Source organism: Eublepharis macularius, chromosome 5 (genome assembly GCF_028583425.1).
Source record: "Eublepharis macularius isolate TG4126 chromosome 5, MPM_Emac_v1.0, whole genome shotgun sequence".
NCBI classification, from domain to species: domain Eukaryota; kingdom Metazoa; phylum Chordata; class Lepidosauria; order Squamata; family Eublepharidae; genus Eublepharis; species Eublepharis macularius.
The window spans coordinates 120,434,512-120,450,426 of NC_072794.1; the positions used below are offsets into that span (position 1 = coordinate 120,434,512).

The 15,915-nt window shown below is 42.3% G+C and overlaps 1 protein-coding gene across 2 annotated transcripts in view; it reads right to left on the reverse strand.

The window, feature by feature from the left end:
- Window positions 1-15,915, reverse strand: part of LAMB3 (laminin subunit beta 3) — a 71,812-nt gene that overhangs the window by 42,830 nt on the left and 13,067 nt on the right. For both annotated transcript variants that reach the window (XM_054980975.1, XM_054980976.1), the window contains exons 4-6: window positions 3,670-3,784; window positions 2,207-2,280; window positions 368-559 (exon numbers count right to left, since the gene is read on the reverse strand). In XM_054980975.1, coding sequence (XP_054836950.1) covers window positions 368-559; window positions 2,207-2,280; window positions 3,670-3,784 — 381 coding nt within the window. The remainder of the gene's footprint in view (window positions 1-367; window positions 560-2,206; window positions 2,281-3,669; window positions 3,785-15,915) is intronic.

The window sequence follows — 15,915 nt, forward strand, 5'->3', positions numbered from 1 at the left end:
TACATTTTTTTCCTGTGCAGTTACCACCAAGCAGATATATAGAGGAATGGCTATTGCCTTCACAGTGGGTGTTGTCCTCAAAACAAGCTAGTTGAAATTCTAGAAGTTAGTTAAGTTTGATGAACTTCACATCAATTTTGTAGCTGCTTAGTATCATACTGATGGAGGGAAGGCAGCAAGTTATGCCCTGATCTTACATCTTGGAAGCTGAGCAGGGTCAGTACTTGGATGAAAGACCACCAGGGAAGGCTCTGCAGAAGAAGGCAATGGCAAACCACCTTTGCCTTGAAAGCCTGAGAAGAGGTTGTCATATAAGTCAGTTGTAGCTTGACCGCACTTTACACAGACAGTATCATATTGACTGTACCTTCCCCCCACCCTGAGGTGGTCTGTGATGAGTCTGCATATCCTGACACCGGACATCCTGCCAGCTCTGAGGGAGGCCTCTGGAGATCCATGGAAATGAAGTGGCACAATCTGTGGACAAGTACTGAAAAACTTTCCATGATGCACCATAGTCAGTAGATCGTTCAATCACCATGCCAACTGGTAGAGGGCTCTAGAGAAACAAAGGGAAAGAGAGCTGAAGGTAGATTCTTCTTAATACACCAAATCAGAGTTCATATGCGTTTCTCTATGCCTCCTCCCCTAGAAAGGGTTAACGATGCATCTTCTTGGAATGGATTCAGTTTTTAAAACTGTGTGTACAATTGCTCGATTTGTGACCTAAATAACTGATTTTCTTTTGAACATTTTCCAGCTGTATTTGGTCTTTGCAAGAGCAGAAAGAAGGATATATAGAAGGCAAACTGGGGAGGCAAAATAACTTCCTTGAACTCTCTGCTTCCAGAGATAGGCGTGTTTATAATTGCAGCCTTAATTTGTTTATTTGGAGGAGGGTTTATTTTTATTTTTTTTGAAATTAGTATTTTTTTTCTCTTTGTAAGCCACATTGGGCCACTATAGAAAGAAATGTGGCTCAAATAAGAAGAAAAAAAACTTTTTACTGGGCTCAGTAAAACATGTAGAACAGTTTATTACTATTAATCTCTGCCTTTCATGCAGGCCTTGCAGACCTTTATAAATAGAAGCCAAACTTGTTAGAAAATAGGCACACACATACACTAAGTACATGAGATAATTATGGTTGATTTAAATGAAATAAATATGATTTATTTAAGATATGCTACTTTGGGGAGGGTTGCACTAGGCTGCTGTTGTCTGGGTAAATCCACCCTGGCTCTAAACTCGGCCAGCTGTTCTACCAACTTTGCTTATTTTCATCTAAACATGAAATGTGCCGAGAGGTGCCAAGCTCCACCCCCTTCCCTAGTGTGCAGTAAATCACTACCAGGTTTGAGACAATGCTGGCTCAGAACCAAGGGTGCTCCTCTTAGGGACTGGAGAACCCTGGGTTCGGAAATTCCGTGAGATTTGTGGGGTAGAGCCTAGGGAGGGCAAGCTCGAGGAGGGGAGGAACTTCAGTGGGGTATAATGCTATACAGCCCACCCACTCACCCCCAAAGCTGCTAATTTTTTCAGAGGAACTGATCTGAGTTGTCTGGAGATCAGCTGTAGCTATGGAAAATTTCCAGGCTCTTCCTGGAGGTTGGCGACCCTAGCTTCTTCCTACCCCATCACAAGACACATGATGGGCTGTTAAGGAAACCCCTCCATCATGCTTAATGCCTTAGGGTATTTGCCAATTCTCAAGACGTATCCTTCCTGAGCAACCCACCACATTCCTGCCAAACTAGTTACGGCCTAACCAGTCAATCAACCAATCCTATTTATACTCCACCCCCCAGGGACATCATGCAGCAGGCAAAAAATGGTCCCTCCAAAAGCAAATTAGGGGAAACTCAAAAATTACTGCTTGGCTCCAAAGAATCTGGCATATCCCACAATACTGCACTGCAGATTAGCAGCCCACAGCAAACATCTGGGTAAGAACAGCAGAACTCTCTTCAGTAGCCCCCCCATATGCGCCCTCCAATTGGCATCTTCAGCCCTGCCAATCCTGTCACATGACTTACTAGCATGAAAATGGGCTGGGACAACTGGTTCAATGGCTATTCTGCCATTAATGCCTTTACTCCCTTCATAATCAGATAAAAAGCTATTTGGTGGGTCCTTTGATAGGGCTATAGATTCAGATTCCGACTCCCCCCTCACCCCAATAGCTAACACACAGCCATACACATACCCTAAAGTCCAGGAGGATGCTACTCAGTTGAAACTTTTTATCCAGATCTAGTTCGAGAGACACAGGATTCACATCTAAGAAATAGAAAAGAGAAGTTTTCATAGTACCGGGTTATAGAAGATGGGAAAACAGAAACCTCTTCTCTTCACGTCAGATGTCTCAGGGTATCTGACACAGAGAGCTTGACTCTTGAAAGCTCATACCATGAAAGTCTATTTGGCCTTTAATGTGCTACTGTACTCAAATCTTACTCTTCTAAAGCAGACAAACATAGTTACCCACCGGAAGCTCTTCTTATCAGAAAGGTCATCCTGTTTCTCTTTACGTTTGATCCACTGAAAATGAAATCCCATTTGCCGAATCTGCACTACCCTTGCCCCATCTTACTTCATCAGCCCCATCAAAAGATATCCTGATGCATAATCGGGTGTGAATAGGGTTACCAGTCCCCTGGGATCCCCTGCTCCCAGCCTCTGGTCCCAGCCTCTGCCCCCCCCCACTCATCTGGCCAGCAAGGGGAGGTAGGGAACAAGCCCCGGAGCGCTGGCACATGCTCCCCCCATACTACACAGCTCTTCCTTATCACTCTGAAAATGATGTCATTCTTGTTGTGACAATGAAGGGAAGGCCCCTGCGAAGGGCTGTTATGATGAAAACTGGCCTCCAAGGGACTGATTTTCATCGAAACAGCCCCACATGGGGGCCTTCCCTTTCTTGTTGCGCCATGAATGATCTCATTTCCAGAGCAGAAGGAAGAGCTCCGGAGTGCACACACTTTGCATGTGAGTGAAGTAAATTCCCCCGTCCCCCCCTACAATCCCCCCCATCCCCCGGGTTAGGCTCCTGGGGACCAGGCAACCCCAGAACTGAAAGGAATAACACCAATTCAGACAATGTGTGTTGGGAGTTTTGTGCTTCCCTGGTGCATGGAGGCCTGATTCTGAGCAGGATTATGGTCTACATAGAGGATATTCAGCCTTCCACACCTCTAGTACCATTCTTCCTGACTTGAAGCAGCTCTGGGACCACTGTTTCATCTACAGGGAAACATATATGTAAGTTACCCCATGGAGCAAACACAAGCACCTTGGAGCCCTTTAAGATCAGGAAAACTGCAGGTGTGTGTGTGGGGGGGGGGACTTAAGGCCATTCTCTATGCATGCTGTGGTCCAATTCAAATCAGGTCCTTGTGTGCATGGGAAGCACATAATTCCCAACACATATATAATCCAAATGCCTTCTGGCCTCCACAAGGAACTCTGTATTGTGTGAAGCTGTTACAGGCTGGTACAGAGCACTGGTATGATGGGGTCTGTAATGGTACCTCTTGTCTTCTGCTTCAACACTACCACCACCCCCAAGAGGGACAGTAGCAGTAAGATTTTTCTTTCAATTCTGTGCATAGTTTTAAAATACATCCACATCATTTTATTGAAGGTATGCTGAGTAAGAGAGGGGCTTACCATTCTGGGACTGCCACCACCTCATTTGTCCTTTGGAAGAAAGGACATTGTCCACCCGGTGACTGTTGAATGCATGAGGTGTTCTAGAATCACATCGGCAACATTTCATTTGCCACTGAAAGAGAGCAAGAGGCAAATGAATACCAGATTATACTAGATTAGGTTGCCCAAGAAATGAGATTTCTATCCTTTAGAAAATAATCTGTTTTCTGAATGAAAGTTTTTATTACACAACAAATCCTTGTTATTATTCAAATGTAAGTGCACACTAGGAAACACAGAAAGAAAGAATAATGTTTCGTTTGGATTAACGAATTTAGAGACCTGAGAGGGAAATGATCATCCAGCTGCTGAAACAGGATATTGTATAGGACTTTCTCCTAAACTTGGCCAAATAATGAAGTGCAGTTAAGAAAGGCCAGCTTCATTTTTACATATCATGATTTATTGCATTTATTTCCTTCCTTTTATCCACGAGATCTCAAAGCAGGGGGCATAACAGGGTTCCCTGGCAGCTTTTTCCCTCTCCCAAGTGTCAGAAGAGCTTTGGGGTTTCTTAAATTGGTAATAGCAACTACTAATACTTTTTAAAAGCAAGTGAAAGCCCACTGATAGCATGTTGGAAGAAAATTGTGGTTTCAAGTGGATCACGGGGGTATGTGGGTGGGAAGTTTAAAAAAATCTACATCCCACTTACATAATAGACAAACCTGCTTTGACTATGACCTTTTTGGAAAGATCATGCCAAAGGAGGTGGTGGAAGATTACATAACAATGTCATGCAGACATTATGAAAAAATGCTCCAGTCTAGAGGCAATGCAGAGCAAAACAACCATGTGAAAGCAGCCACTGATCAAAACCAGATCTGCTTCAGCAAGACTGTGGCATTATATGTCTGCATATCACGAGCTGGAAATATTATAGTCAAACAGTCTCATCACTCTGTGACATTCCAAGATACTAAGTTGCTTTATTGATGCTTTATACCTCTGGGCCATCTACCCCAGTATTGTCTACTTTGACTAGCAATGGTTTTCCAGAGCCCTGAACAAGGATCTTTCCCACTCCTGCCGCCTGAGATACTTTTAGACAAAGAAGGTGGAAGGAGGTGGGTGAGACCTTAGGCATGCATGTAAAGCATAAGAACATAAGAAGAATCCTGCTGGATTAGACCACTGGTCCATCTAGCCCAGCACCCTGCCTCACACAATGGCCAACCAGTTACTCCAAAGGACCAAAAACAGAGCATAGAGGCTGAGGTCTACCCCTGATATTTCCTGCTGGCACATCCATTCAGAGGTTTACTGCCTCTGAATGTGGATGGAGGTTCCCTTTAACACCATGGTTAGTAGCTATTGATAGAAGTGTCCTCCATGAATCTGTCTAATCCCATTTTAAAGCCATCTATGCCTTTGGCCATCACTATATACTCTGGTAGCAATTTCCACACTTTAATCACTCATTGAGTAAAGAAGTATTTCCTTTTGTTCATTCTGAATCTACTGCCTATCAACTTCATTGGATGCCCTTGAGCTATGGCTGTTCACCAGAGTTCTGAAAGAAGAGGTTGAAGACTATACTACTTAAACATAAAACCATAATCAGTATAATCCAAGTATGACCCGCCAGGTAAGTCTGTACTCATGGTAATGCAAGCCTCAAGAAATTAGAACAGAATTGGACATTGTCTTTCATCTTGGAATGCTTACATGGATTCTAAATTACTTGGGACAGATATGCTAGTTTAGTATATGGCAGAGCCCCACTTTTTGAAAAGCCTTTGACAATACAAAGAATGTCCTCCAGGACATTGGTCAAAAGGGCAGAAAGATATGGCTTGTAGCCAGTGCCACAATATACAGCAGCGCACTCAAGACAGGATCAAGTTGTGACAGACCAAGCCCTCCACTTCACACAGTCCATACAAATGCATCAAGAGATAATGCTAAAGAATGGGATTTTATAACCTCTAAAAATGCCTTTCTTTAGAGTACTCTAAAGATAAGCTAGGTCAGCCCTATCCCCTCTCAGAACAAAGTAAGTCTGATGAAACCTATTTATCCCTGACAGATATTCTTCTGGACTACACAGCCTCATAATTAAAGTGCAAGGGCCTAGTCTTGGTAGGTATTTCATACTAACCTCACCAAACACTATGAGTTACTGTTCTTGGCTCATCCATTGCCATGAATCTACAAATGCTACGGTTTAAGAAACTACAGCTTTAAAAACTACACAGAAAAGAATATATTCATGGAGGAATTGTAATGCTCTCAATTGTTTTCATAACTTAATGGGATGGATTAGAGGTAAACCGCATAATGGTGGAACAGTAAGAGCAATGCCATCATTTATTGGTGAAATGATGAAGAACAGGCAGATGCAAGAAGATCATAGAGTGCCCTTCTGTCATTTCTACCCAGACTGCATCACTTCCTCTCTGACAGGGGCAGTTTTCGTGGTTCTGAGGCCCCAGGCAAAAGTCCAGGACAGAGCACCGGACTCAGTGTTGTCCTCACCCCACTGGCATCCTATGCAAGGACCAAGCAAGGGGTGGCCCTCCCATGTGAGGCAGGTGGGAACCATCCCTGGAACCTGGCTCCCAGAGCCCCAGACAGAGTGGGCACAAGTGGCTGTGAGTTGGCAGCCCAAGCCCTGGAAAGGATATGTGTGAATGGCAGAAGCAAAAGGTCGCTTTTTTTCTTCTTTGCCCACCTCTACTTGGGGGGCAGGGCTGAGAGTGGTCTGTGCCCCCCCCCCCAGTATAAGTCCCACCACGAACACCTGCCACTGCCATTGGTTAAGATCATCCCTGCTCTCTGGGGTTCCATTCTCCATTCCTCCATTCTTATAATCCCATCTCTTTCTTGTCTCTATTTTCTATTTCTAACAGCAAAATCACACACGCTAATATAGGATGGATGTCATTGTAAATAAGCTTTCCTGCATTGCACCTAGTCATCTCAAAACCTGATAAAAGCACATTTAAAACATGTATATCATATGTTTTTCACACTTGCACTTCCATGTCAGACATTTATGAATCCATTATTACACAGAACCTGGATACAAAAAACTCCTCTCTGGCCAAATATTATGGACTGAATCAAGTGTCAACAGATTGTCTCCACCTGTAAGCCATGCAACAAACAGTCTATGAAACCCTGTCCATGAATTGGATGGAGGCTGCTAGGCTTGAGGAGATATGGGGAGAACTAGATAGAGTGGCATCAATCATAGCCTTTTATTGTTGAACTAGGGTTACCAACTCTGGGTTGGGAAATTCCTGGAGATTTGAGGGTGGAGCATGGGAAAGCCCTATTACCCATGTTTAAAATGTAGTAGTATAGTCCTTAACAGTGCATCTTTCTAAACCATTTCCTTATAACACAGCCCTATTACCTGTGCAAGAAAGACCTCCTGAATAATTCAGTTTTGCACAGTTTGCAGAAAGCCAGGACTGCAGGAGCATTTCTGACCTTATCAGGTAGACTATTCCATAAAATGGGGGCCACCACAGAGAATGCATGTGTATGGGCAGTTGTTGATAGTCTAAAATTCAAGTAGGCAGAAAAGGATGTTTCAGGGCTCAAAAACAGTGCTGAAAATGGAAACTTTCTTTGGGTTTTCACACACAGTCAGTTTGTTTTTATCAACTACAGATCCACCAGCAACAAACAGTACCAACCCCATTTCTGGATTAGTCCTTATATCTTGATTTTTTTTCCCGTTCACAGGATAAAGTTAGCACCTTTGGTTTCTCACTCCTTTACCTCAGCCCTCCATGCTGAATGCCCCGAGCATTGCCCTGCATAAGAAGGGTGGTTACCAAAATACCCAGTTTTACAGTTGCCTGTGGTTGGAGTGTTTCATTTGGACAAACAAAAAGGTCTTTCTCTCTCAAAACATTTCAAGCCTAGCCCCCACCCCATGCACACACACACACACACCCTCTCCTAAGTAAGTCATATAGAGGGCAAACAGCTTTAGTGGGTGAAAGGTTACTAGGTGGGAAGTCAAGCAGAATAAAAGTCATCCCCTCAGCTGGAGTGAGTAATTCAAGAAGCAAGGCGGGCTGGGTTATCCCCAAAGGGTCATGCACATACGGATTAAAGAGACTGCAGTCCCAACTTCACAAACAAACGCTGGCAAATGATAGGTCAAGCTAAGCCTCAAATCTTAAGGAAAAGCTTTCCAACCTCCCCTGCTATAAGCAGATATGCAAAGAGATATGGTAGAAAGCACTCCATAAGGGAGTGACTATAGTTATAAATACTGTCTCATTTACATACTATATTCAGGATATTTTATAAATACTGCATTCAAACTTCAACTAAAATCACTTGGGTGGGGGGGAACGTGATATTCCAAGGAGCACCAATGCGAAATCTTCTAAAAGCATCTTGATTTTTTTTTAAGTATTCAAGAGGGTTTTTTAAAAAGGAAGAAAGCAGACATAGGAAAATACAAGTGTCAGAGGAAGAAATCTACTTCAAGTGGTGGTTGAAAGAGAGAGGAAGAGCCCATGCTCTAACCGGCAGCCACTGAGCCACAGTCTAGGGGAGGACCCACAGATCATACCACATGGGCATTGTGGCTGCCCACAGTGTTTATATAACCAGATCATGCCTGAGGAAAATGCTCGAGGCCTTTGCCCTGGCACATCTTTGCACCACCTGACCAGCAGAAATTGAACTATAATCCCAGATGCTACTTTCACCCAGGTCCTGCAATTGTATATGGGTGCATAATTGTATGCCAGGTGCCCAGCATCTCAAGGCCTGAAACGTTTGGTGGGGCAGGCCCTATTAAGACCTAGGGATGCTAATAGGCTGGATAAAAGTCCATTTAATACTGTGTAATGTTGCTTGCCTCAAGGCCGAGAAAAGTTTCATCTACCTATTTCCACACATTAAGCCTCTGTTAAAGAGGCAGGACAATTTTCCCCAGTTGTTGGCAACCCTTGCTGAGACCTGATGATATTGCACTGAGCAACAGTACTAAGTCACATAAAAGAGTAAGAAATATTATGGAAATTATGTGCTAAACATAAAATATAATTGGCCTCTTCATGCCAGATTATTACCTTCAAATTATCACAAAAGAGCTAGCACATTTTTTTTTTAACCAACATCCCTGGCATTCCAACCTACTGCCCGAACGATGTGCACCAAAACCTCAGTCTCGGGCCAAAACCTGAGACCTGAAAACTAAGGTTACCAACAGGCCTGGAAATAACAGCCTGTCCTTTTAACAGAGACTTAATGAGACCAAGGTTATTATTTACCTCCATGCAATGAAAAGCTTCAACTGCCCATTTCCACATATTAAGCCTCTATGAAAGGGACAGGAGATTTTTTTTTCCTGCAGGCATGTTGACAACCCTACTGGTAATCTAACTGCATTTTGTGCACACTGACTTGGATTGCCAGCTTTCAAACTGTTTGTCTGATAGGCTTTGTACGTGATAGTCAAAACCTTGAACTGAGCCCAGTAACTGATAGGTAGCCAATGGAGTGATTGCAGAATGAGAGTAATATTCATGTGCTACCTAGCTCCTGAAAGTAAATGAGCTGCAATATTCTGTACCAGCTGAAGTCTCCCAGTTTACTTTGAGAGTAGACCTATGTATAGTGCATTACAGTGGTCTAGTCTGTGTTACCGTGGTATGAATTTAGGTGGCCAAATCGGCTGTGTCAAGTAGAGTTGCCAGCTCCAAGTTGAGAAATTCCTGGAGATCTTGAGGGTGAAACCTGGAGAAACCTGGAGAAAGTGGGGTTTGGGGAGGGAAAGGACCTAGGTGTGGCATAACTACATAGAGTCCACCCCCCAAAGTAGCCATTTTCTCCAGGTGAACTGATCTCTGTGGCCTGGAGGCCAGTTGTAATTCCAGGAGATCTCCAGCCACTACCTGGAGGCTGGCAACCCTAGTGTCAAGGTAGGGGGCCATCTTCAAAGCCAGTCAGAGTTGGGAGATGGCCTTTTTTGCATCTGCATTTACTTGCTTCTCTAGCAGCAGGGTTGGATCAGTTATACTCCCTAGGCTCTTAACGGAGTCTAAAAGGGTCAACTGATCCTCACTGACAATGGTAAGCACGATGTCTTTCAAGAGCTCTGCCTTTCCAACCAGCATCACTTAAGTATTGTCTGGGGTCAATTTCAATTTGTTTCCTTTCAGCCATTTGGCCACAGCTGACAAACAGCAACTCATTCACTCCAGTGCTAGGGCTCAGTGGAGAAAGATGAAGAATAAAATACAAATAGGATGTGGTTTCAGAGATTTATTCGAGTATTTTTATTTATTTATAATCTGCCTTTCTTGCTGAGACTCAATGCAGATTATAAAATTAGAAACAATGCAATAAAAAGACATACTATAAACAATACAAAAAGTGGATAATATGAATTTCAACACAATGCAATAAAAACAAGATAATACAATAAGCTACAACCCTATTTCCCTTGTAAAAGTGCCCTCCTGAAGAATTCCAGATGAGGGCTGATAGTTGCTGGACTGATCATTTAAAATTTTTGTATATACCATGTTTTATCATCTATTATATTTATATCACATCTTTCCACGCGGTTCTGTCCTCCTTTAATTTCTCTTCACAACAACCTTGCATGATATGTTAAGGCTGAAAAAGCAGTTGGTCCAAGGTCACCCAGTGAGTTTTTCAGCTGACCTCTTCAGTTTTAGTCAAAAGTTCAACCACCACACCACTACAGGACTTTGCTTTAGAGTTTTTTAAGACCCTCCTGCTCTGCAGATTTCGTTGCTGTGTTGGGATATGGCATGATGTTGATGGAGAAGCTCAGAAAGCTCTTCAAGAAGTAGCACAGGAAAAAGGAAGAATTTGCACTCCAGTCTCCAATTGCATGGATTCTGAGATGCAGATCTTAGCTCATACATAGCACTTGCCCATCATTTCTACCATACCAAACACTGCACACTACTTTTCCAGAAATGTGCAGGCATGAGCCAGCATGGCCTCCAGTGAGGAAGCACCTCCTTTGCTGCTTTCTACTACTCAGATAGGAGGCAAAGAAAAGCAGGATGAAGAGGAAAAAAAGCTGAAGATTGCTCCCATCACTGGTTTCTTCCTACAATTTTCCCTCCATTCCCTCATTCCTACTATACCCATGGAAATGTTTGAAGATGTGAGTAGAAGATATGAGTACATATGAAACTTCTTTATACTGAATCATACCATTGATCTATTAATTTCAGTATTCTGCACTCTGTGCAGCAGAAGATTTCCAGGTCTCAAGAAGAGGTCTTTCTCATCAGCTACTATCTGCTCCTTTTAACTGGAAATGCCAGGGATTGAACCTGAGGCCTTCCATCCACAGGCAAAGCAGATTCTCATATACACTGAGAAATCATGGAAGGAGATCCTCGTTCCGTGAAGTTTCAGGCACACGAATCCCCTAAATATCCACCCCTTTTCTGCTTAATGCAAGACACTGTGCAAAAGGTCTGTTTGCTGTAAATAATTCCAGTAGGATATTACATTGGCTCAAATCAAGGTTATGCCGTTTTGGAAGAGCTTCACCCAAGTGTTCTGCCTGCCACACAGATTGGCTACAGCTACACTTGTGCACTGAAATATTTGTTTCACAAGTCAAACTGTTGCCGTGTTGAAATCTTTTTTGGACAGCTAAAATTAACACTAAAGGCAAATGTAGGGGTCGTCTGTTTTGAGCAAATTGTGTAACATTTTCATTGCTTAATAACAGAATGTTGCCTTTGGTTGAAATTGCAGTGTGTGAGAGGAGGCACATATTTCAAAGTACTCCAGGAGAGAGGGAAAATTACTAGACAGAAAATAAAACTATGGATTAGAGACCCTATAGACCCTAAGGGCAGATCTGTATACCAGTTTAATTATCATAGCTGCCAACAAAGAGGCCTGGGAACTATAATTGTGAGAGTGTTGAGATTTCTGTGTCAGATTACCCCTAGTTCCCTCATGGTCCTTGGGCTCCTGGAGGAGAAAGAATAAGGGCTACTTCACAGATTACAAAATCCTCATGGCTGCCCTAAGGACTTGGTTCACATGTGAACTGCTCAGTGCTTTCCAAGTGCACAGAAGTCCGGGGCGGGAGAGTTACATGCATGAATCAATTCATGTAAGTTTTCCACAGGGCAAATAGCGTTGGAAAAATAACAGGAGAGGCTGAATCTCTAAAAGGATTATACTCTGTCTCAATCCAAATAAGGGCTATCTGTTCATAGAACGCCCAATGCATGTGTGAATTGATCCAGAATTCTTGTGGCAGCCAAGGACTTTGGAACTTTAATTCTCATATCAGATTAACCAGTGATATAGTCTTTCACTTACTAGTAGAGTTGTCAACATGCCAGGAGAAAAATGTCCCCTCTCTCTAATAGAGATATAATGCAATGTTATTTACCAGGTGGTGTCCTTTACCTCCCTGCCATGGAAATTCTCAACAGCCTACTTCCACACGTTATGACATTTTCTACAGGCTGGGGAAATGGGTGCAAATGCACCTGCATCCTCAGCCAATGACATCACTTCTGGTGCAAAAATTATGTCATAGTGTGAAAGCACTATGTTTTGGGATGATTCAGCCCTGGTGTGATGCTATCACTTCCAGGTTATGCCAGAAATGATGTCGTTGTCTGGCACCATGGAGGCACATGTGCATTGGTGCACAAATGCAAACAGAAGAGGGGTAAGCAGTGCACCAACCCCCAACATCCCACCTACTAAATCCCTGCTAATCAGGGGGAACCAGGCAACCCTAAATTGTGCCCCATCTTTTCTCTTGGCTAAGGCAGGATGTTATTTATCAGGTAATGCTATTTAGCTCCATGCTGGGCAAAAACTTCAATGGCCCATTTCTATATATTAAGTTTCTATTAAAGAGACAGTTTTCTCCAAGCCTGTTGGAAACTCTAGTTACTCCTAGTATAATTCACATTAAATCTAGCCTTGGGCATGCCCATATATACATATAGTCAGGGTTTTTAAATCCATTCTTAGTTGAGAATGGTGATCAAAGTCATCAAGCATTTTGTAAATAAATATGGGCATGTGCCAAACTGAGGAATCTGATACCCTCAGATTCCCTTTGCTTCCCTTGTCAAGTGGACAAAGTATATTTGAGGTTCAGATAGCTGCTTGATGTATGGAATAATCTGTGTTCTTTTAATATTTCTTTCTAAATTTTGTGGCTCATTGAGGGACATCACCTGCATTCTAATGCAAAACAAAAGCCTGAGCTGTAATCAGGGTTGTTAACAACCTGAAGGGAAAATGTCCTGTCTCTTTAATAGAGGCATAATGGGATGGTATCTACCAGATGATGTTACTAACCTCCAGTACTTTTTTCTTTAAGCCATGCACTCATACATATATTTGCCCTGATTTCCTCCAATTCCCTTTTCAGGACTTGGGAGAGCCCCTCAAAATATACCAGTCAGTACTAGTGAGTACCACTAGAAAAAAGTCCTGCTTACCTCTAAGCCATGAGGAGTTTCACTTGCCTATTTCCACACATTAAACCTCTGTTCAGGATTTTTCCCCCCAGGTTTTTGGCAACCTAGCTTTGGGGACTGAAGGAAAATTATTGCACTCACATCTAGAAGATTTAAATATACTGAACAAACATACATAGTCTCCCTAACTAACACTTTTCACAGCCTTTGATAAAGAGAAATGTGTGGATATATAAACAAAGATAAAGGCAGAATTGCAATGGTGCAGGAATGCCACTGAATTCATTATTATGTGAAACCATGAGAAAACTTTAAGATAGCCTGAAACATTTGCAGGCCATGTATATCTATTCATCTCCCAGTCCATAGCTACCAATACACAGCTTCTCAAGTTGAACCTTTCTGTGTCCTTACATTCTACGCTATTAAAAGAACTATTAACTGCTAGTGTTGAGCTGTATCAGGGAGGAGCTAGAACAGTACACAGAATTTTTTTTAAGAGTGAAAGATATCTCAAGGACTGGCAGAAGTAGAACTGAGACAAATGGTAAGTCAGCTCAGGACAAGGTTACCCATTAAAGCTTGGTTACACAATTCTCTTTTTATGTGCCTAATTCTGATATAAATATAGAACCAAATCATATTATAAAGGAAAATTCCAAAATAGAGCTCTCGTAGACATCCATTGTCTTCTGTGAGCAAAGGGAAGTGGGCCAGACATGCTATCCACTGCAGATTTCCAAGAGTCTCAAAGGACAATTTGATATTACTCCACTGATCCCTGCCCCTCGCTTTGAAAACTCTGAAGGTTACCATAGGTTAGGATAACCTTTTTAAGCATGAGGGCAGCTTTACAATTCTGGAACAGGGTGGTAGCTACAACCACAAAATGGCTGCTGCAGTAGGTGAAGCCAACCACAGGAGGCAGAGCCACACACACATACCCCAGAGAAAGTCTAAGTGCAGGGAAGAAGAAGGGTAATTTTAAAAATACACTGGGAAAGAGGAGCAAGCCAACCACTCAACACTGGTGGCAACTGCCATCAAAGTAGCATTATTTTAATTTGCACAGCCAATCAGATCTTTTGTAATGCAGAGGCTCACTTCATCAGATGTATAGATTGTACATAGGAGACATATTTAAAGTTACAAACAACAGAAAAGTGGGAGTTACAATAATCAATCAAAGATAATTCATAGGAGACATATTTAAAGTTACAAACAACAGAAAAGTGGGAGTTACAATAATCAATCAAAGATAATTCAAGCTTCTGATGAGCTTTGCTTCACCTTTCACCTTTCATGATTAGGTCTGATTTTATGTTTCCCCTACTCTGCCCATCTACCTACAAGAGGCTAGTCCAGTGGCACTTTTAAAACTAATAAAATTGATTCTAGCTTAAATCTTCATGAATCAGAGTTCACTTCATCAGATGTATGGAGCGCATAATTATTTTACAGATACCATTATAAGCAATGTTACAAACGAAGGAGAGAGATGAGAGGGATTGTGACAAATCTTGTTGTAAATCACTGAGCTATAAATCCCTGTGAAAGGGACTGGAATGATTGGAATTTACTGATGGTAGTGATACTTTAGCCACTCTGAATGCATTGAATTCTTTTTGATTGGTTATTCACATCTGTTAATTATAGGACATTTTGGAGGTCTTTCTTTCGCAGGGTCACCATAAGATAGAAGTGACTTGATGGCACATCAAACACACCCCTATTATTTCTAACTTGCCTCTCTTTGTAGCATCTCCCCACTCCCACCTTTCTGTGGCTTGTAAATTTAAGCCGATTTTAGGACCCTGGGTAAAAGTCAAGCCTGGGCCCCAACATCACTCCCCCCTCCATCTCCCCCCTCCAGCCAAGCAAGTGGTTGATAAACCAAGAGAACATTTTCACATTCTCTGCTTGTGGGTGCCAAAAAGCACCTACCAGCGCTACTACTAGAAAAACAAGTTAAGGCAGCTGCAAAAAACACTATGATCTCACTCTAGCCTGGAAAATCACTTCTTATCTCGACATGGCCGACATGGCCACCTGGATCCATGCTTGGTAACATCAAAACTTGACTACTGTAATGCATCATACATTGGCCTCCCATCTAAGTGAACTAGGAGGCTCCAATTGGTGCAAAATGCTGCAGCTCGACTGTTATCAGGAGTGAGCAGGAGCTTAAACATCACTCCTATCCTACAGTCACTCCATTGGCTACCTATCAGTTACCGTGCTCAGTTCAAGGTAATGGTTACATACAAAGACCTTCATGGCCTTGGTCCAGCATACATAAATAAATAAATAAATAAATAAACACTTGGCTGTCAGATCTTGATTTGGTCCTGGCAAGACATTTTCTTACACAGATATGACCTGAAAAATGCACGAAAAACACAGAGTGTTTCCGTTTCCTGTCTGGAAACTCAATGTGCTAACTAGTTTATCCTGCATGTCTATTCCTGACAGAATAGTTGTAGATTTTGTGTAGTTATTTCTCCCTGTACAGAGGTTACCTTCATGTAGGAAAAATGGCATCTGTGAAAGAACCTTCTGGGTGAATTGACAATTAGGCTCACAGATGATGAAATTCTCTCTCTAATTGCAGTGGATAGAACTGGAAACATCCTGCACATATTTGCCAAGAAACTGATGTTAGCACCTAGGAATTAGAAATATTTGTTCATACCTGTGTAAGGCTGGATTCATAAACATTGGTGGTAAGAGGTATGAAATATTTTTCTCAGCATGTGAAAGAAAGAAAGAAAGAAAG